At 34.5% G+C, this 24,001-nt stretch overlaps 1 protein-coding gene across 2 annotated transcripts in view; it reads right to left on the bottom strand.

Moving 5' to 3' along the window:
- Positions 1-1,030: 1,030 nt before the first annotated feature.
- CALCRL (calcitonin receptor like receptor) overlaps positions 1,031-24,001 on the bottom strand; it is a 136,507-nt gene continuing 113,536 nt past the window's right edge. For both annotated transcript variants that reach the window (XM_061135121.1, XM_061135122.1), the window contains 7 exons: positions 21,049-21,175; positions 17,077-17,230; positions 15,483-15,543; positions 15,333-15,399; positions 8,513-8,731; positions 8,316-8,357; positions 1,031-4,823 (listed from right to left, as the gene is read on the bottom strand). In XM_061135121.1, coding sequence (XP_060991104.1) covers positions 4,608-4,823; positions 8,316-8,357; positions 8,513-8,731; positions 15,333-15,399; positions 15,483-15,543; positions 17,077-17,230; positions 21,049-21,175 — 886 coding nt within the window. In that variant the 3' untranslated portion in view covers positions 1,031-4,607. The remainder of the gene's footprint in view (positions 4,824-8,315; positions 8,358-8,512; positions 8,732-15,332; positions 15,400-15,482; positions 15,544-17,076; positions 17,231-21,048; positions 21,176-24,001) is intronic.

The raw sequence follows: 24,001 nt of genomic DNA, 5'->3' as shown, positions 1-24,001 counted from the left end.
AGGAGATCAAACCAGTAAATCCTAAAGGAAATCAATCTTGACTATTCATCGAAGGACTGATATCTGAAGCCCCAATACTTTGGCCACCTGATGGAAAGAGCAGACTCCTTGGAAAAGACCCTGATGCTGGGAAAGATTGAGGTCAGGAGGGGAAGGGGGTGACAGAGGATGAGATGGTTAGATAGCATCATGGACTCAATAGACATGAATTTGAGCAAAATCTGGGAGATAGCAGAGGACAGAGGAGCCTGGCATGGTGCAGTCCATGGGGTCACATAGAGTCAGACACGACTTAGCGACTGAACAACAACTCACACGGTATACAAAAATTAACTCAAAATGGACCAAAGACCTAAACATAAGAGCAGAAACTAAATCCGTTTGAAGAAACTAAGTAGATCTTAATGATCTTCAATTTGGCAAAGGATTTTTAGATAAGACAACGAAAGCCGAAGAACCAAAATAAGCAATAAACTGTACTTCATCAAGATTATAGACTTCGGTGCTATGAAGAGCACCATTAAAAAAGTGACAATATGACCCACAGAATGAGAGAAAAGGTTTGCAAATTGTATCTGATATGGACCTGTATCTGGAATACATGAAGAACTCTTTCAATTCAATAATAAAAAGACAAAATTCCAATTTAAAATGGACAAAGTGTTTGAATAGATGTTTCTCCCCCCAAAATATACAAATGGCCAATAAAAATATGAAACAGTGTTCAACATCATTAGCCATCAAATAAATGCAAATTAAAATCACAGGATACCATTTCACACCCTTTAGGATGAATAAAGTACAAAAGACACATAATAATAAGTATTGGGAAGTATGTGGAGAAAGAGGAAACCTCAAACATTGCCAATGGGAATGTGAAATGATCCAGTTGATTTGGAAAGCAGTCTGATAGACCTCAGACACATTTAACACATGACCCAACATTTTTACTTCTGGAAATATAACCAAGTAAAGTTTACACAAATATTTATAATAGCATTACTTATAATAGCCAAAAGATCTGAACAACACAAATGTCCATCAACAGACAGATGGATAAACAAAATTTGGTAAATCCATACAATTTAATAATTCAGGTAATGAAAGGAATGTAATGATGAGACAACTTAAAACATGATGAACCCTGAAAATATTACAGGTGAAAGAAGTCAGTCACAAAACACCATATTCCATATGATTCCATTCATATGAAAGCTCAGAATAGGGAAGTCTACTGAGAAAGAAAGTAGGTTAGTGTTCTTAGGCCTCGGGTGACAGCAGCGATGGGATGATAGAGGTGATAGCAAAGGTTAGGTGGTTAACTTCTGAGGTCATGAAAATGTACTAAAATTGACTGTGGTGACAACACTAATATAATACACAAAAAACAACTTGAAATGGGTGAACTGTATACTTAAATAGTTCTTTTCCTTTCTATTATTCAATACAAAACTATTACAATGGAGCATAATGGAGAAAGGAGACAAATGTCTGCATTTTCTTTTCCCTGGGCATCTTCTCCTTTCTTTCAGTCTAAGAAGGAATTTGCATACATTGTAATTTATTTAGAATTTGTAGCTTACAAAACAAATTGCTTTATAGAATGATTTATAGGATTTTGGAAGACCTCAAAGTGGGTAATTGAGATATACTCATCAATTTTAAGTGTTCCACTGGTTGCTATAAAGAATTAAAGATCATTATAATTTAGATTATTCAGCACTCCAGTAAACATGAGTGAAAATCAACTTTAGCTCATAACTTTAATATTTTCATGCAGTCAAAATATAGAGATATACATTAAGTAGGCATAACATGAGTTAATTGAACAGAGTATCTTGGGTATGTTTTAGAAATAAAAGAAATGATCATTTTTATTAGCATATTAAAACCAAGTGAAAATTAAAATAAATTCACATTGTAAAAAAGTTATCAAGCAATAAATACAGCACTACAGCTACCACTACTTCTATGTACACTGGATTACATTAGAACAAACACTAAATGCCAGAATGCATATTCTATGAATAAATGCACTAAATAAATTTAGAATTAAAAAAAATGACAGACTAGAATTTTTAAAAAATTAAAATGACTTTTGCAAGTTCTTGCAGAAAAGTAGCAGATTTACTTTTCAAAAGTTAGAAATTCCCCAGTAAGCTTTTAGATACCAAAGCTGTTTGCTTTTAAAAATTATATGTTTTACTTTTTCTTCATGAATAATATACAAAGGAGATCTTAATTATTAGTACTTCAGCTTTAGAGAAGTCTAATATTTAAAAATATTACTTCCAAAAATATATGGGTACAAAACTAACACTCATTAATCATGGACTGTCTACGCCTAAAGGTGGTACAATAGATAAATCCTGGCCAAAAAGGAAATCTGATCTAAACTGAATATGATAAAAGCACAATAAAAATACTTGAAAGTTACAATGTATTTTTAATATGATGCTTGCTGATAGTTTGACATTTTCTATTGTCATTTATGATTGAGATTTGATAGTTTGTCTGGTAGAATGCTGAAACATATGAACAGTGCCAGCAAAGGATTTGAATCTGTGTCTTTGAATAATAAAGAGCTAAAAGTAAGTTTATTTTAAGGAATTATATAATTTAGCATTAGAAAGTCCAGAACAGACTGCATTCCTTTTTATGACAACTTGTTTTGAAATCCATAAATCTGAGACTAACAATACAGCTTTTACATGTGTATAGGTACATCATAAATCTATTGATCAGACCTTTTAATATGTTAATTCCTATTAATTTAGATGATTTTCCTGGACAATTTCAGAGGCCTTCTGAACTTAAAATTTATTTACAGCTTAAGAAAAAAACCTATGATGACTAAGTCATTAGTCTAATCTATTTTAAGCAGATTGACACACCACAAAAAAAAAGAAAAATAATGAATTCTCCTGCCAAAATTGACTTATGAATTTCAGAAATTTCAGTGGAAAATGACATTAGGGAAAATGAATCCCATTTAAATATCACTCTAATTCATTAGTGAAGATTTCTTCCATCTTAATTTCATTATTCCATAAATGTTCCAACAAAAATTCTTACCCACTGTTACATTCAGGTCTTTCACTGTGTTGTATCATCATATATACTAGCTCTATTAAAATATTAAAACATTGTATATGATATATATTTGTCTACTTTTAAAAAACAGCCTGGAGTATTTCCAAAACTATATATCATCTTATAGTAAGTCAGAAAACTAATATTTTTAATGGGATTAAAAACCAAAAGAGTAACAGACAGGCATTTGTTACAGAAGTCATTTAAATTTTCTGGATTAGAATGAAAATTCATCGTCAGAATAAAAGGAAAAATATGTCAAACATACTTATTATTAAGATTTGAATCACCAAAGCAAATATATTCAATAAAACAATGGCCTTGAGGGATTTTTAAATAAATATTTTATATCTTATCATAGATATTTCTCAAACCTAGTTCTCAAACTTCTGATGCTGACATCTGGTTGTCTTTAAAATATTTAACAAATATAGAATTCCAGATTCTATTTTATTATAAAATTAGCCCAGAGACAGTATCAGATATTAGCATGCACACTTTGTTACATTAAGCATTTGTTTTAAAAATTATGTAGATTGTATATATTTGAGGCTATAAAATAGAATGACAGAGTATGTACAAGCTCATTTTTCACAATTTTTTACAAGCTTTTGAGGAAATAATAAATTCTTCATTGATTTCCTTCATGCAAAATAATTGCTAATTTGTCCATATAGTAGAAATGGAAGGGGTAAGGTTTCTATTTACAGGTACATGGACATGAATTCCTTCCCATTTGTGTAGTAAGATAGGAAAGCAATTGACAACATGTTTTGTAGTATCAACCAAGATGTCTCCCTAATGATACCAAAGCAAGATTGCATGTCATATACACTATTCATCAAGTCTCAAAAATGCATATGACAAAGGGTATAACTGTGATGAATCAGCAAATAAGTAGCCAACAGTAATTCTGCTCAATATTTTTCCTGGGGAGAAGACAGTAAGCAAAAAGGAATAATTAATTATCGGGTCCATTTAAAAAAATAAAAACAAAAGAGCTAGAACATTTTCTGGGTAAAAAAATCAACTGCACCAATGAACTTGGGGAAAAGATTTTAAAAACAAGTGAAAGGTCATTTTCCCTCGAAATCTATAAGCCTTCACTAGGCCTCTTTAGGTAACAGGGGTGGAATTGTGCCCACTGTGTCTGTGAACTTTTATAACTATTTGTGGATTCATGCAGTAGTGTGCTGGAGGTGGCTCAAACCAACCTACAGGAATAGAATGTGCTCATTTTTACCCAGTTCCACATGCAGTGATGTTAAGTTGATAGCTGGAAATCAGTCATGGTGGGAGTATTTACAACATAAAAACTGGCAAAAATCCTAGATCAAAACAATTTCCCCCCATGGAGCTAGTGTGAAACATTTATCAACACACTACTGAATTCATGAGGGTTTTCTTTGTCACCTTCAAATAATTCATCTAATACTGAAGTCTTGTGGTTGTAAAGTCATGGAGTCCTTGAGTTAGGAGTGGCAAAAAATAGTTCAGCAATACACCCTCTCTTATCAGTCATATAGCTTTTCCGGTTTTATGACCACGTTTTCAGTATCGTGGATGCTTTTTCCGTTTAAGTGTTCACTGAGACAGTCATGACTGTAACCTGTACCATCACTGATTGTTGAAACTGTGTAAGATGCACTACGGAGAGTATCTGAGTGGGAAAAGTTGTTTCCAAATTGGATTTTATATTGATTCCAGTTTCTTCTCAGAATTGCTTGCACCTATAAAACGGAAAGAAACAGAAAGGGCAAGAGCAGTTAATTAAATGAGATGAAGATAATATGTCTGATAGTACAATGAAATTAATTATACACAAAAGCTTTTCTTTTAAAAAATCACTGATATTAATGGGTAAATAATATTGCTTTCTTTTCTTAATTAAAATATGAAATTGAGTAAACCATCTTTATATTAGGAAATGATTGTAATTACTTCACTCTTTAGTACAGACTACAGAAAAATTCATATTTTACTTTCTATGCTTTCTCTTTGAAGCATAAATGCACATGAATGTCTAGCTGTTAAGTAATTAATCTGCATTCTCACAAGCTGGCATGAGAAATATTTAGTTCTGTATCAACATTTTATTAAAAGAATGAGATAATTGGTGACAAGAAAAGAGATAAAAGAAAAATAAGTTAGGGATACAGGGAAATATAATAAATTATCATCATCAACATCAGTAGCACTCACTTTTACTAAGTGATTACCATATGACAGATATTAAGCTACATTCTGGGGGGAAGAAAAAAGAACAGAGTTTTTAATCCTCCCGTAGCTTTCCACCCAGAGGGAAGAACATGTTGAACAGAAAATTACAAATGGGATGAGCACTGTGAAAAAAAAAATTAGCAATGTCATCACTCCACTTTTTTTGTATTTAGATCCCTGTCTTCTAAATTTGAAGTTTAATTACTCTTTCTTCTGTTTGGTGCTAGAGATCAGAACTAGGTAGGCCACATACAGCGACTTTGGGCGTGTGTGCTAAGTCGCTTCAGTTGTGTCTGGCTCTTTGTGACTATATGGACCACAGCCCTCCAGGATCCTCTTGTCCATGGAATTCTCCAAGCAAGAATTCTGGAGTGGGTTGCCATGCCTTCCTCCAGGGGATCTTCCCAGACACAGGGATAGAACTTGCATCTCTTATGTCTCCTGCATTGGCAGACGTGTTTTTTTCTACTAGCGCCACTTGGAAAGCCCATATAATCTTTGGTGTTAATTTAACATAAGACACAGATGATTTTCTTTATATTGAGTCAGTAAGTATAAATGAGAATATTCAAACACACCTCCAACTCCAACATCTGTACATTTCCATGTCTGATGAGGGCCCTTCCAATGACCAGAGTCCCTAGTTTATGCTAATGGTACACATTTGTTTTGAGTGGACTTGAGATGAAAGCAACCTGGGGACTTGTCAAGCCACAGTTATTTAACTAGTGAGAAATGCAAATAAGAATATTTTGGCTGAGAAATAAAAACAAAATGTGAGAATAAAAAAGTAAACAGAGATATTAAGACAAAGACAAGCTGTTTGACCTAATGTGGAAAGCAAGAAGGAAATTAAGCCTACGCAAATGATTTTAAGAAGTATATGACATAGTTGGAACCACACAAAATGAATTTGACAGCATGTCTTTGTGTTATGAGAATGGGAAAAACTAGAGGCAAAGACAGAAAAAGAAGGGTTATAGTATGTCTTAAGATGAGAAATGAATCATACACAAACAGGGATTATATCTAGAGATGAAGAAAGGGGGACAGATATTGGAGATGTTGTGGGGAGCTAAAGGATTTGGTAACAACTTGGCTCAAAGATTTTATATTATTATAATTTTCTAATGCCAAAATTTTCTCAATTTTAGGACATGGCAAAATATCAAGGCCTGTGTCTCTATTGCTTACATGGATAAAGTGTAATAAGGGTGTTAGGCATTAGTTTAAATATTCCCTGAGCACTCTTTCTAAATATAAAGGTCAATTTGAGATTTGATTCCGATATGAGTAATGTACCCCTTTATACATATATTTTTATAAATGAGTGATTTGACAAACCTAATAAGGAATCTTTAATGTACTATCTACTGAGGTTGGAGCATGGTGCTAAAAGCTTTATATTCCTAGTTTACATTAATCCCTCTGAGATTTGTGTAAGGAACTTGCTTTTATATTCTTTGACTAGAAGTACACACTGGGCCTCCTTGGGGTTCAGAGTATTTCCCATGACGTTACAGCCAGGAACAAAGTGGCATCTTTGGGTTTAAATGCAATGTTTTGTCAGTGCCTTTATTCTACACTGCCTTCCATCACTAAATATTTTACTAATGATTATGATGTGTGCATTTAAAAAAATGTCCTTTATAAAAATAAAATCTGTTCCTGCAGATACAAAGGCATATCTTTCTTAGTTCATACATGCTTTATGTCATATTGTAGCTTTCTTATCTATATTTAATTATAAAATCCTATATAGGCAGAAATTGCATTGTCTAATTCAGTTTATATAATAATAAATTTATAGTTACACAATAAATACTATTTGAATTTTATTATCAAAACAAACAATGCATCTATTCTTCCTAATTGCATTCTCTGTCTCTACTTCTCACTTCAGAAAAAGTCACCCTTGTCCTCTACACAGCAGAAGAGTCATGAAGAGACTACTTAAATATGTTTGATACTTCTATATGCCATTATAAAAAAATATACATGTATAATAAAGTCTCTATTTTAAAATTAAGGAATAAAATATGAAATTTTATGTGCTAAGAGAAAGTAAAATATCACATAAACAAGAGAAAAATATTTTATAGTTTTTCATGACATGTACATGATTTCTGACATCAATTAGTTGCATAGAAATGATCCTTTTAAAGTTATGTTAAGTGGTTCAGTGTATTGCCAGTCTGAAGCTTTGTTCTAAGTTTCACAGTTACAAATGTGTAAGTCTTATCATTTGCTGTCTGAATTTCTAAACTTTGTTGAATTTTGTCTAAGGCCTCCAACAGGTTAACACTGTCGAGTAGATTATAAACATACAAAGAACTAAAGCAATATAGCCCAAACCACTGAGGTATAGTTCTATTCACATGCATAAGAAATGTGGTACCAATTTCTAAAATGCCTGAAACTTTCCAATTAGGAAAGCCTTGGATAAAAGTCCTGAAACGTCTGAGAACACATGGCCATGTTATGCATTAGAGGACGCTATCGTGTTTCCTGATCTGCTGCTGCTCTTCCGTGTATAACTGGGTTTACATTTTTAGAAATCTTTTTTATTCGACATAAAAATGTTTCCAAAGACCACATTGTGGACAAGGCCAACAGAGGAAGAGAGAAAATAAAAATGAGGCAATTTTATTTCCCATTAGAGTGTATGGTCGATGAAGATAAGGATTGTCTAACACCATGCCTAGGACCAAGTCCAGAATTAGTAGGATTAGTTCAAAAGGTAAGTTGAAAGACTAGATGAATAAAAGTCATTGACAGAATATTTTAAAGTGAGTCTGAATTTGCCCTAGCCTCAACTCTAATTTGACCTGAACTTTTGGGGAAAAGAATTGCATATATTTAAAGAGCCTCTATGGGTCTTTTTTCTGACAGAAATGGAATTTGAAATACTTATTCCTAGGGAATTTATAATTCTCTTTTTTAAAGGAAAACAATGGATTACAAACACAAAATTATAAAATGAACAAAATCAGTCACCATACCTCTCCATTAAAGAAGCAGAAAATTGTGGATACCAAAAGACCCTGTAAAAGAAAAATAGAATTATCTGATTCCAAATGGAAAAGATGCATTTTTTGGTAATCAATTTGCTGTATAGGTAGTTAAAAATGAAGTCAAGCTATATGTAAATTTACATCCAAACATCACAAGGTGCCTTCCTGATGCAACAACACCATACCTGATAGTGCATGAGGATGTTTATGATGTAATCGTATATCTCCTCCGCAATTTTTCCTTCAGGTCTCCATGGAATCAGCACGAATTCAATGCCAAGTAATGGCACCAGGATAAGCGTAGCCCTCACAGCTTTCATGTAGAGATTGGATTCTGCTTGGTGAGTGACTTTTAACTTGGTGATAAGAACACGTACAATATTTAATAGGAAAAAAAGATTCACCTAAAAGAAAGTAAAATGGCACATGGAAATTATTTCATATTAAGAATATTTACTGAAGAATCATTGCTTTTATAAATCTTAGAATATTTTCAGTACACAAGAATATGTTCTGTTGAGAATACTTGCTTAAGTATTAATTTTTGTTTCTGCTGTTGAATTTTTATTTTATTTTCTCCAGCTTTACTGACACATAATTGACACTAAAAAGCTGAGAGCTGAAAAATTGATGCTTTTGAACTGTGGTGTTGGAGAAGACTCTTGAGAGTCCCTTGGACTGCAAGGAAATCCAACCAGTCCATCCTAAAGGAGATCAGTCCTGGGTGTTCATTGGAAGGACTGATGCTGAAGCTGAAACTCCAATACTTTGGCCACCTCATGCGAAGAGTTGACTCATTGGAAAAGACCCTGATGCTGGGAGGGATTGGGGGCCAAAGGAGAGGGGGACGACAGAGGATGAGATGGCTGGATGGCATCACCGACTCGATAGGCATGAGTTTGAGTAAACTCTGGGAATTGGTGATGGACAGGGAGGCCTGGTGTGCTGCGATTCATGGGGTAGCAAAAAGTCGGGCACTACTGAGTGACTGAACTGAACTGAACTGAAGTTTAGGTTGCATAGCATAGTGATTTAATCTCACATATATTGTGACATGATAACCACAATACATTAAGCTAATGTCAACCATCTCATATAGATACCAAAAAAGTATGTGTGTGTGTGTGTGTGTATATATATATATATATGTATATATATATATATACATATATATATATAATAAATTTCCTTATGCTGAGAACTCTTACAATTTATTCTCAGCAACTTACATATATATCATACAGTGGTGATAACAATAATCATCATGTTGTACATTACATTCCTTGTTCTCCTTTATCTTATACATGGAAGTATGTGCCTTTTGACCATCTTCATCTAATTCCTCCATCCCCAATTCCTAAGGGCAACTGCAAATATGATCTCTTTTTTCTATGAGCTTGTCTATTTGTTTAGATTCCACATATAAATGAGATCATACAGTATCTGTCTTTCTCTGTCTAACTTATTTCGCTTGGTGTAATGACCTCAAGTCTCATTCATGTTGTCTCAAGTGTCAGGATTTCCTCATATTTTGTGGTTAAATAGTAATATGTGTGTGTGTGCGTGTGTGTATCCTTCTTAGGTTGCTTCCATGTCTTAGCTATTGTAGATAATACTGCTATGAACATGGGGTGCAGATATTAATATCTTTGACATACTTTTTTTGTTTCCTTTAGATATTGGAATTGTGATTTATTAATTTAAAAAGTACATCAAAACCACAATGAGGTACCATTACACGCCAGTCAGGATGGCTGCTATCCAAAAGTCTACAAGCAATAAATGCTGGAGAGGGTGTGGAGAAAAGGGAACCCTCTTACAATGTTGGTGGGAATGCAAACTAGTACAGCCGCTATGGAAAACAGTGTGGAGATTCCTTAAAAAACTGGAAATAGAACTGCCATATGACCCAGCAATCCCACTTCTGGGCATACACACTGAGGAAACCAGATCTGAAAGAGACATGTGCACCCCAATGTTCATCGTAGCACTGTTTATAATAGCCAGGACATGGAAGCAACCTAGATGCCCTTTAGCAGATGAATGGATAAGGAAGCTGTGGTACATATACACCATGGAATATTACTCAGCCATTAAAAAGAATTCATTTGAACCAGTCCTAATGAGATGGATGAAGCTGGAGCCCATTATACAGAGTGAAGTAAGCCAGAAAGATAAAGAACATTACAGCATACTAACACATATATATGGAATTTAGAAAGGTGATAACGATAACCCTATATGCAGAACAGAAAAAGAGACACAGAAATACAGAACAGACTTTTGAACTTTGTGGGAGAATGTGAGGGTGGGATATTTCAAAAGAACAGCGTGTATACTATCTATGGTGAAACAGATCACCAGCCCAGGTGGGATGCATGAGACAAGTGCTCCGGCCTGGTGCACTGGGAAGACCCAGAGGAATCGGGTGGAGAGGGAGGTGGGAGGGGGGATCGGGATGGGGAATACGTGTAAATCCATGGCTGATTCATATCAATGTATGACGAAACCCACTGAAATGATGTGAAGTAATTAGCCTCCAACTAATAAAATAAATAAATAAAATTTAAAAAAATAAAAATAAAATAAAAAGTGCATCCTTTTAATGGACTTATATCTTAAAAAATAAAATTATAGTGGTGTTATTGTGGACCACATTCAGTTGAGTAACATCTGATTGTTTTGCTTAGTTTATTTTCTTATGCAATATTTTAAAATCCTGCTATGATTAAGAAAATCAAAACTTTGAATATTTTTTATCCCAAAGAAAGGAAACAATTGTTTGTAACAAAGGCTAATTATTTTAAGTTTTTACTCTGTATTAGTGTCCATACGAGGTACCTTCCAAATATGTGTGTGTGCTAAGTTGCTTTAGTCTTGTCTAACTCTTTTCGACCCCATGGACTGTAGCCCGCCAGGCTCCTTGGTTCATGGAATTTTCCAGGGAAGACTAATAGAATGGTTGCCATGTCTTCCTCCAGATGATCTTCCTGACCCAGGGATCAAAACTATGTCTCATGTCTCCTGCATTGGTAGGTGGATTCTTTACCCCTAGCGCCACCTGGGAAGCCCATCCAAATATGTATTATATCATAATAGCCATTTTCATCTTTTAGTTTATCCTTTCTGTGTTATTTATGTGTGTGTGTGTGTAACAAAAATCATCGCAACTCCCTATTATAATACTATAATCTTCTTCATCCTTATGAAGAGGCTGGATCACACACTTAAACTAGTTGATATGCAACCTAGATAATCCTAGGGTTAAAAAAATGTTGACACCCAACAGAACCTTCTGTTAATTACTTTCTGTGATTTTAAAGTCCTATGAATTAACAACTCTCCCCAAGAGAAAATGTTCCGTTTGAAAGGGAGACATAAAACTTCAAAAATATAGTGTTCAGGAAATGAGCAGAGTTCTACTGAAATATATTTCTCTCTCTCTCACTCCTTGGCTGAATTATACTTTCTTTCTTATCTTCACCCATGTCAATATCTGTTATTTTGTCTGTTTCCTCTATGCTCATTCCTTATTCCTTCCATAGAGGTACAGATATTCGCCCCAGAAATGCCGCTTAGGGCTCTATTTCTAATATGCTGTTCTCTTTCCTTTTTTCTCACCCTGACTTTTAGCATCTGTGCTTTGTTTAATAATCTAAAGTTTTCAAACTGCATACTAATATGCAATTTATATCTACATGCTTCTGTTAACTGGAAAACAAATGATAATATTTCACCTAATATAGAAAGCAATGGACAAATAACATACATTTGCTGATTTGATGCATGTATTATGAATATAACTGGGCATAAAAATATTCCACTATTATTCTCTTAGAGAATTCAATGGAGCATATGCTTCAAAAATAAACAGCTAACTATAGTCCTGATGGAAACACATCTATGAAAAGAAACATGGTTACAGACATAGGAATGTCTCTGCTAAAGACAAAAGCCACATAAGCCACTTCAACAGGTGTAAAAATGAAATGTGATGAATCAACACATCAGCTGCTATTCCACCTATCCTACTGTATTCCCTCCCAGGGCATTCATTGTTATTTTAAAAGTTTTGACTAAGTGGAAATTACTACCAACCCCTAGAAGAAGAGGTATAATGCAATTTTATCTGTTTATAAATTGAGAATATTTTATAATCCTAATATGCAAAAATCACAGTGATAAAAATCAGTATAAATGTTGCAATTTAGATGCCCATTATAAGAAAACTTCTAAATGCAAAGTGCTTCTCCAAAATGCAAGTCTGAATTAAAATGTGAAACTAGAAATGAGAATGTCCTCCTGATTTTCTGCAAATACTTCCACGTATTTTAAATACAAATAGAGCAAGAATTGTGAAGTTCAGATGAATTACATCTGAATTTCATCTATCTTAAAGAAAAACTAAGTAAGTAAAAAAGAAGAAACATATTAACTCCAACACCCATAAAGTTCACATAGGTGGTAGGTACAATGGGACATTTTTCACACCATGATACCACCTCGGGTTACAGCAGGAAGCCTGATCCCAGTGGCAGTAGGATTCCTGAAAGTACTCCCCTACTAGATTAGCCAGCAATCACTTACCTATGCACCAAAGTGAGCTAAACATTTCTCACTAAACACAAATTAAATGTATCCTCTCTTAATTTCCCCTTAGCAAGGTCTCAAAAGTGCTGTAGCCACTCTATTACCACTCTGCTCAACGGGAATTGTGGCAGAGGAAGTCTGAGTGGAAAGAAACTGATTGTGGTTGAAATATTTTATTTATAAAAATTGTGCAAAAAACATGTGACCATATAAACAATCACTAGAGCACCTCCCACGATCTTGGAATTGCCCAGTGACAAGACCTAGAGCTGAAACAAAGGCAGAACATTTTATCCTGGCAGAAAAAAAAGGGTTCCTTTTTGTCAGGCCAGAAAAAAATAGAAAAATCGTTGTGTACATAATGTGGATTTTCACTTCCTTTCTTACTGAGCAGCTAGATGGGCTATATTCCTATGTAATATTTTATCCTAATTGCACCACGCTCTCTAACTGTGCTAATTACTGTTACATTTCTCTCTTGTTAAGTGCATTTATTATTTCCTTAACCTTCTAATTTAGAGTTTTGAATTTCATACCCCTTCTAGAGTCAGATTACTTATAATAAAATTTTACCTTGTATTTTCTCTGTAAGGTTCTGGATGACCCCCCTAAAGAATCATGATTTCTTTGCATTTTTCTCAAAACCGAATCATGGTATCATGTAGAAATTACAAGTGAAAATCTTTTAAAAACTGTTCTTGAGAGGTTACTATATTCTAGGCACTGCTTTACAAGATACCTCTCCTTTAATCCTTACAATACCCTGTGAAGTATTTATTCTTATTTTTCTACAGTTATAGATGAAAAACAAAGGCGCAGAAATGCTCAAAACAAAACAAAACTTGCCCTGAGATACACAACCAGCAATGGTAGGACTAGGTTTCAGTGCTGGTTCTTCCCAAGAATACAAATCTAGGATTTCTCAGGGTATGGCTTGAACAGTCTGTCACACATGTTCCTGGTACGTGCAGGTAGCAAGTGGGGAGAGGGGGTCTGCCTCTGAAATGTTCCTAGAGTCTACAGTAAAATTTCCATGATATGTAATAAATTCTAGGTGTTGATTTTTTTGAACTGGACATTTCGTAGCCAAGCACAAACCAGAAATTTTACACTCTTTCTGTGCTTTACATATGCCCGGCTAAGCACTTTGAATGTATTAACTCATTTAATTACTTGTTAAAAAATTAAAAGTCTGTTATTGCATCCTATATTTTGCAAGTAAAGGACTTTGAGGACTAGAGTGGTTAGTTTCATTGCATAAAGTCACACTGCAAGTAAGAGGTAGAAGAAGAATTCACACCTAGGCAATTAGCTTCTAGAATTTATCCTCTTAACTGTGATACTTCTGAAAATAACTCAACAATGATACACTTGAGAATGGCATGAATAGTATTCTAACATAACCACATACTAAACTGTAACTAGCAAATATAGTAAAATAATAGACTATTTCCCTAAAAAAAAAAAAAAGAACCTGAGAAAAAGGGTTTGAATTTTTGAATTTTTATGTATAATTAATATCAGCTGTAACTACAGTCTTAGAAACTGTAATTGGGTTCTGGTTTCTAATGCTCTATGAGAGAAAGCATGTTAATTTATTTCCCCATTGGAACGATGTAATAAAAGTTCTGAATCTGATTTGTTTCCCTGCAACCACACTTAAAAATGTCCAATTGATGCAGTTGGATTAAGTGCTGATCATTATAATAATAAACAACAGTTTAAGCAGTCTTTTTTTTTCCAAATTAAGGTCTTCCTTTATTGGAATATTAGTTTTTTTTACCATCACAGGTGTGTAAATTTTTCCTGATCGCAACCCCACTCACTAGGTCCCTCCTCTGCCCTCCTCTCTTCTGCTTGGCACCTAGGAGGCTCTGAGGCAGCTCTGAGGACCACTTCATCACGACTTTCTTGCCCTCATACATTTGCTGCATTTGGCCAATGGGAGGAGCCAGGAGATCAGAGCATGGGCAGAGAGAGAGAGAAGTTTGAGTATTTCTTTCTCCTTTTTCCCTGTTAAAAAGGCTGTGGTTTTGGCAGTAACTGTGTTCCTCTACCCAAAGCCAGACTTCCTATTGGGCCAGCCCTCCTCACACTCACCCAATCCCAGGAACACTCTTTTGTCCTCCCGTCTTAAGTCTAGCCATGATAATAGCTTCCCACTGTTGGCCCCTGCTACCTCACCATCCTTGTGAATTAGTTCCTTTACTCTTTTTGCCAACACTTCAAATAAGCCCTCCAGTTATTTAAAAAAAACCTTCAAATAAACCAACACCTTCATTAAGCCATCTTCAATCAAACACTGTGAGTATGCTAAGTCCACTGAAATCCTAAAGGATACCGTAGGCTAGATGTTTCAAGAAATAAAGTTGCGCTATGAACAGTGATGGAAAAAGGAGCATTTTAATTACATACCAATAAAGCAGCACAAATTGGGCCATGGATAATGTAGAGAAGTTGCGTATCAGAACTGATCCAGCAGCTAGGGAAAAAAGCAGGGAAATTATGTTGAACATTTTCATTCTACTTACTTCCAATTAAAATAAAAAAGAGAGATTATCTTACTTGTCATTGTAATATAATCTTCTGGCAACAGCATGAATACAAGCAGGAATCAGTGGAAATCCTGTAAATGTCAAACAGAAAATAAATAGGCAATTTTTTCTATAGATGGAACTCCTAAAACATATCATGAAACTTGAAACTCAGAGATAGTCTAGGAGCAAAAATAACTGGCCATTATATGCTTATCAAGTAAGTATTATCTGTCTAGTTGAACAGTAAATTTGGTAAAGTATTAGGTATCTATATTTTCAAGTATGTGTGTGTATATTTTATTCTAATATGAGACATTTTGAATCAGTGGACTCCAGAGCCTAAGTTTATAAATGTGCTGCCCATTCTCAGAAGCTTCGAAGAAATTCAGAATCCACATATTTTCTGTAAGATGGAATTGGCCAATATTTTGTAATCAGACGGGGGAAGAAGTTGAGACTGACTATGTGAAGAAGAAATGAAAGAGAGGGATGGTTTATATATCAGAAATTTTGCATGCTCTTAGCATTCTACATCAGATGTTTCAAAGATAAAATGAAGATATCTTTTATAAGGGTAACCTGGATATACTAATAGCCTCAATACATGGGCTTCCAGGTGGTGCAGTGGTAAAGAATCCACCCGCCAGTGAAGGAGACACAAGAGATGAGGATTTGACCCTGGGTTGGGAAGATCCCCTGGAGGAGGAAATGACAACTCACTTCAGTATTCTTGCCTGGGAAATCCCATGGACAGAGGAGCCTGGGGGCTACAACCCATGGGGTTGCAAAGAGTTGCATACAATCGAGCACATACACATACACAGATGGAGTTAACTGAGCAAAAATTGCACTCACTTGGGAAACATATATCTGATATTTTTATTATCAATAATATCAAAAAATCAATAGAAATAAAATTTATTTCAGTGAAAAAATAAAGATGGTGTGTTTATGGTACCTCTATATCTCTACTTCTATTATCTGACTGGATAAATAGACAGATGGATAGATATATAAATATACTTTCAGTTTTGTTTCTGGAAACTAGTTCTACTGCATTCCTTTTTAACATTTTATGTTTCTCTTTATTCCAGTTATTTAAAAAATATGCTAAAAATGTATTATTTTTTGTTTTGTGAATAATAACACGTCAGATGATTGTGTGGAAAAATATTTTTTTTGCTGTCAATTCAATTACTGAATCCTCTACTCTTAAAATGATAATTTTTTTTTAAACAAGCATTTTTAGAATGGAAGTTCAAAGCTAGTTAAGAGCAATGCCCTCATTTTGTATATGAGGAAAAAGGACGTTCAGAATACTGCAAAGATTAGATCCTTTAATTTATAATTCTATTGTTTTAGTCACTACATATTCAGCCAAAACATACACTGGAGTATTAAGTAGAAAAAAAATACCTGTATCGTTAATTGCCCTGTAGTTACTGAAAACAGTGAGTCAGTGGTACTTCAAATATTTTAATTTACAGCAATAAGCAAAGGTTAATCAGTTGATATTGTTTTAAAAATGATTAATCATAAGTATATTTTTATTACAAAGGAACTCTGCATCCTTCAAAAGCTTTTTTAAAGATGAATCAGTAGATATGCATAATGGCACTTACCCCAGCCAAGAAAATAATACCACATCAAGTGCTGCTTCTCTGCGAATACAGCCACGACGACAAGTGTGTGTAGGTAAATGCCTTCACAAAGCATCCAAAAGTAGTTACAGCCCATCAGGTAAAGATGAATGAACTGGGACACTTTACAACTCACCTACGAGGGAAAAAGAAAGCAATATATACGTCACACACACACACACACACACTGGGACACTTTACAACTCACCTACGAGGGAAAAAGAAAGCAATATATACGTCACACACACACACACACACACACACACACACACGTGTATGTGTTTGTTTTTTAGCTGTGTCACACACCTCGGGGGATCTTAGGTCCCTGACCAAGGATGGAATCTGGGCCCCAACAGTGGAAACACAGGCCTAACCACTGGACCACCAAGGGATTCACAGAAAGCAACCAATATTTAGTTGTGTATAAATGAATATGTAAAGCAATATTCTAGTTTAGTTTAGTTATACAGAAACACAGAGTTTTCTCTCTACACCAAATTTTTCCCACTAATGATTCAGATTTGTAAAGGCCAGTCTTCACTCCTATCTAATGGTTCCTCCTTAAAGTATTTAGCCACTGACTCCAGAGATTTGTGATACATCTCCCAGGAAATATGCAAATTCCAAATTTACTACATTTAGTGAATGTGTATTTTCTTAATATTGTTCTAGCTATTGTGTAATTACAAGTAAAAAAGTTTGCCCATGAATGACTTTATGTCTATTTTAACTATGTCATCATGAACTCCTTGATTGTTACATTCTATTGGAAAACTTTTAATAATTATATTAATAATTTTAAAAGCATTCATGAAAAGCGCCAAGTACTTGAGGAAGCCCTGCATGCTACCAGTACGTATGCTTATTAAATAATAATCTAATGAACCCATTCTTTTTCTTTTTAATACAGGATTTGAGGATTTCATGTAGGTAAGAGAAGAAAAAGTTATGCTTTTCCTTCCCCTTTTCCTGAGGTCTTCACTTTCTTTTTTTTCTTTTTTTTTTTTTACTCTTAAAGAGACAGGAAGAGAGGTTTAAATGTTGCATAAAGAAAACACAGAGGAGTAAGAGCTATTGTTTAATCCATCAACAAGAGGAATAAATTTAAAGCTCTCCCAGAAATACACAGCCAGTTTCTCCCATCAACTCCAATTTTCAGACTGGAACTCAAATACTTAGTGGATATTATCATTGTTTTTAGAAGAACGAGCTTTTTTCACTGAAAGGAAAACTGGAAATTAGATGCACTAGAAAATAATTGTTAGATTATCATAGAGTACTAGTAACAACATTTGTGTATTGAGCTGACTTAAAAATACTTTTGTGTGTATTCTTTTATGTAATCCCCAAAGTAATTCTGCAAAGCATGCTTTATATCACTAGTCACATATTTTATAGGCAAAAAACTGAGTATTGAAGATGTTAAATGATTTGCTAATATTCATGCAGCATCAATCAAAGCTACACCCTGAACACAATTTTGTTTTCTCGATCATATGTTATACCTTCTGACTGAGGATAATTAAAAAAATGTTCTTTTATTAAATACATCTGCAATATGTATGATATCAAACACACTGTATTAAATGTTCTCTCAAAAATAAAGCTGAGTTATTTAACTACGTATATAGAAATAATAGGCCTCATATATAAAATTTGATTTGTATAGTTTTTAGATACACATATCTAATTGGGACAATTCCCAGGTGACTCAGTGGTAAAAATATCTGCTGGCCAAAGCAGGAGACACGGGTTCGATCCCTGGGTTGGGAATATCCCCTGGAAAAAGAAAAGACAACCCACTCCAGTATTCTTGCCTGGGATATCACATGGACAGAGGAGCTGGGTGGGCTACAGTCCATGGGGTCACAAAGTCAGACACGACTGAGCCCACAGAACATACAGTTGGGCTTCCAACCCCTGATTTCATTAAAAAAATTAATCTACAAACTATTATGATAAAAAAGCGTACTGTAGAAAAATACTTTTATGACAGCTGCTGCTTCTGCTAAGTCGCTCCAGTCGTGTCCGACTCTGTGCGACCCCATAGACGGCAGCCCACCAGACTCCCCCGTCCCTGGGATTCTCCAGGCAAGAACACTGGAGTTGGTTGCCATTTCCTTCTCCAATGCATGAAAGTGAAAAGTGAAAGTGCATCGCTCAGTCGTGTCCGACTCTTCGCGTGGACGGCAGCCTACCAGGCTCCTCCATCCATGGGATTCTCCAGGCAAGAGTACTGGAGTGGGATGCCATTGCCTTCTCGGTTTATGACAACATTGGTGTTATAAACAGATAATAAATTTTCCAAGAATATATTGAAAGTAACTATATTACATTTTGCAACTTAGGTGTTAAATAGAACATCCTTGTATATAAGCATAATATTTAGAGTTTCTTTCTCTGAAGCTTTATGACAGAATTCCGAATCTCCTTGCTCTGCAGAAATGTACTCTAAAATGGCAGGATATTCGCCATTTTTTTTGTTTTGCTAATTATACTCCAGTGTTTCCTCACCCAGTGACTTTATTTTATTTTTTATTATTTTGCTGAAGGCTTTATTCATTTATTTTTCCATTTATTTTTATTAGTTGGAGGCTAATTACTTTACAATATTGTAGTGGTTTTTGCCATACATTGACATGAATCAGCCATGGATTTACATGTGTTCCCCATCCCGATCCCCCCTCCTGCCTCCCTCTCCATCCCATTCCCTTAGAGTGGAACATATACAAGATGAAGCAATCCAGATGCACATGTGCAAATAATGCAGGGAATTTTAGAAGTCACCCTAAAAGCACACGTAAAACACATATGAGAAGATTGGTTATTGACTCATTGAGTGAAAATGCCTTCCCTTCCTTCATTTCAATAACTAGATAACTTAATTTATTAAAAACTACTTTATGTATGCATATATACATATGCATACAAATCTACATCCAAAACTGTAATATAGATGCTACAAATATTATAAAAGCAGGCAATTAAAAAACTCAAATTTATGATTGCCATTTATGCAGATATTTTAGTTTAAATATAGCTTAAATGCCCATAGAGTTTGCAGAAAATACATACCTTTATACAAGTAAATGTCAGGTTATGTTTTTAAGATATAGTTTTTATGTTATGATAATTTCTGTGCTTCTTTTGTATGTCTTTTGATACTTATAATAAAACCTGTGCTTCCAAAGAGATTGTAGGGAACACTTTCTAATGGCTTGCTGAGGCAATTAGGATTAGGTAGAGTACTTCCCTGGTGGCTCAGAGGTTAAAGCGTCTGCCCGCAATGTGGGAGACCCGGGTTCGATCCCTGGGTCGGGAAGCTCCCCTGGCGAAGAAAATGGCAACCCACTCCAGTATTCTTGCCTGGAGAATCCCATGGAGAGACAAGCCTGGTTAGGCTACAGTCCACAGGGTCGCAAAAAGTTGGATACGACTGAGAGACTTCACTCACTCAGAGTACTTTAAAAATTTTACGTTGGTAAAAGTTAACATTATACACATATAAGTCATCTCTCCCCTGGTTTTATTAACTCTTTTAAGTCAGCCTGATATCAAGCATATAATTTACATTTTCCGTTTTCATGTCCTGTCTTTTTCTAACTACACAGTTTGTTGCTTTCATTGATTTTTTTAAATTTAATTGAGTAAATATTATGTCACACCAGCAGCAAGATTCTAACCATAAAATGAGGTGAAAACATGTAACATATCGATAACTGAAACAAAGTATTTTTCCTTTTGCTGTTCAATATTTATAACTTGGGGAACATTGAGATATATTTACCTTTCTCGATTGGAATATAGCTACATATACATACTCTTTATGTGAGTGACATAAAATATGCATATATTAGTACTTAATCATATACATATGCATGTATGAACCCCTGCTCCCTACCTCTCCTATTTCTTCCCCATTAACCCCTTGACCTTAGACCTTGTTTTACTTACAGGATTTGTGGCCACTAAGGCCTGGTTGTTGGCCACTGCAGTGAGATGAATGATGGTTATGATAGAATTACAAACGAAAGAGAAGAACAAATTTTTGTGCAAGGTAATCCTTTGGCAACTTAGGCTCCTAAAAGGCAAGAGAAACCAAAGTGTGTTGACATCATAAAATGTTTCTACATTTTGTGTTAACAATCATTCAAGTGAGATACATTCACAGTTCATAGCAGCTGCTCCAAATTTGGGAGAAGTATTTTTTTCTCCCCAAGACTTACTCATCTTAATTACTCATCATAAAATCTTAATTAGGGAAAACCTATAATTACTTAAAACATAGAGACACATAAGTTGGTTCAGTACAGGTAGACATATGTAAGGATAGGAAATTTGTACAAGGCCTCTACATAAATTTCTTCCTTTAATCTCTCATCATGATTAATATTCTAATTCATTCTGAATATGTATAAACTCATATTCAGTGTAGATAACTGATCAAAAATCATGCAGCTAATTAATTTGAAACTTTGAATTTGTCATCAAATTCTCACATAGATAAGGCTCTTTTCATTATGCCACATAGGCAGTTCTATCTATATAGTCTTTTTATGGTTATTTATGATTGTTCTGTTTGTGTACCTCCTGTATGGTAGCGGTGATTATGTAGACCAATCATGAGAAAAATAACATTGTATTTAGAAGAGATGAGTTTTTGCCATACATTGACGTGAATCAGTCACGGGTGTACATGTGTCCCCCCATACTGAACCCCAAACCAGCACAATATTGTAAAGTAATTAGCTTCAATTAAAACAAATAAATTTAAAATAAAAAAGAAGAAATGAATTGATAAAAATATAGATTTAGCAACCAATGAGATTCGTTCAGCTTTATTGAATTTTTTTTTCAATTGACCTAGCCATAGTTAAGACATAAAAATATTACCTCCTTTTACTGCAAGTCCTCATGTGTAAAACAAAATTTAAAAATTGGCTAGATGGAGTTCATATAGAAATAGATTTCAGGAGCAGATGTCATTAATGACAAGTACTGCTGCTCTTCAGCTTGAATCCACATCTGCTCTACAAGATTGTATATGGCTGCCTTACCTATAATCAAAGACCATCTCAAGTACTACCTTTTTTATTAAGAATTATTATGAGTAGAGTTTTAAAATAATAGACAAGATTCCACTAGAAAGTGAATACTTAATATCAATACAGAACATATATGTAGGAAGACATGAGAAATCAATTTATTAGAAAGACTTAAAGGTCATTTTCATTTTTACACAATTATGCAATTAAGATGATCAACCTAGATAATCCACCCTATATAACTCAAGCCAATGACTACTACTTTGGAAACTTTAAGGTTTTAACTATCACCTTATATTAAATAGACTCTGTTCCCAGGATATTATAGTTAGGCTGGGATGCCAAGGTTTTCTATATTTTAAAATGCAAAGTTTAAAATATAGAAAACCAATTAAATAACCTAACTCTACACCTAAAGCAATTAGAGAAGGAAGAAATGAAGAACCCCAGAGTTAGCAGAAGGAAAGAAATCTTAAAAATCAGGGCAGAAATAAATGCAAAAGAAACTAAAGAGACCATAGCAAAAATCAACAAAGCTAAAAGCTGGTTTTTTGAAAAAATAAACAAAATTGACAAACCATTAGCAAGACTCATTAAGAAACAAAGAGAGAAAAACCAAATTAACAAAATTAGAAATGAAAATGGAGAGATCACAACAGACAACACTGAAATACAAAGGATCATAAGAGACTACTACCAGCAGCTCTATGCCAATAAAATGGACAACTTGGATGAAATGGACGAATTCTTAGAAAAGTATAACTTTCCAAAACTGAACCAGGAAGAAATACAAGATCTTAACAGACCCATCACAAGCAAGGAAATCGAAACTGTCATCAAAAATCTTCCAGCAAACAAAAGCCCAGGACCAGATGGCTTCACAGCCGAATTCTACCAAAAATTTAGAGAAGAGCTAACACCTATCTTACTCAAACTCTTCCAGAAAATTGCAGAAGAAGGTAAGCTTCCAAACTCATTCTATGAGGCCACCATCACCCTAATTCCAAAACCAGACAAAGATGCCACAAAAAAAGAAAACTACAGGCCAATATCACTGATGAACATAGATGCAAAAATCCTTAACAAAATTCTAGCAAACAGAATCCAACAACATATTAAAAAAATCATACACCATGACCAAGTGGGCTTTATCCCAGGAATGCAAGGATTCTTTAATATCCGCAAATCAATCAATGTAATACACCACATTAACAAATTGAAAGATAAAAACCATATGATTATCTCAATAGATGCAGAGAAAGCCTTTGACAAAATTCAACACTCATTTATGATTAAAACTCTCCAAAAAGCAGGAATAGAAGGAACATACCTCAACATAATAAAAGCTATATATGACAAACCCACAGCAAGCATCACCCTCAATGGTGAAAAATTGAAGGCATTTCCCCTGAAATCAGGAACAAGACAAGGGTGCCCACTCTCACCACTACTATTCAACATAGTGTTGGAAGTGCTGGCCACAGCAATCAGAGCAGAAAAAGAAGTAAAAGGAATCCAGATAGGAAAAGAAGAAGTAAAACTCTCACTGTTTGCAGATGACATGATCCTCTACATAGAAAACCCTAAAGATTCTACCAGAAAATTACTAGAGCTAATCAATGAATATAGTAAAGTTGCAGGATATAAAATTAACACACAGAAATCCCTTGCATTCCTATATACTAACAATGAAAAAACAGACAGAGAAATTAAGGAAACAATACCATTCACCATTGCAACAAAAAGAATAAAATACTTAGGAGTATATCTACCTAAAGAAACAAAGGACCTATACATAGAAAACTATAAAACACTGATGAAAGAAATCAAAGAGGACACAAACAGATGGAGAAACATACCGT

The sequence above is a fragment of the Dama dama genome, chromosome 33 (assembly GCF_033118175.1).
Source record: "Dama dama isolate Ldn47 chromosome 33, ASM3311817v1, whole genome shotgun sequence".
Lineage (NCBI taxonomy): Eukaryota > Metazoa > Chordata > Mammalia > Artiodactyla > Cervidae > Dama > Dama dama.
Note: the sequence above shows the minus strand (reverse complement) of the source record. Positions and strands in the feature narration are given on the sequence as shown.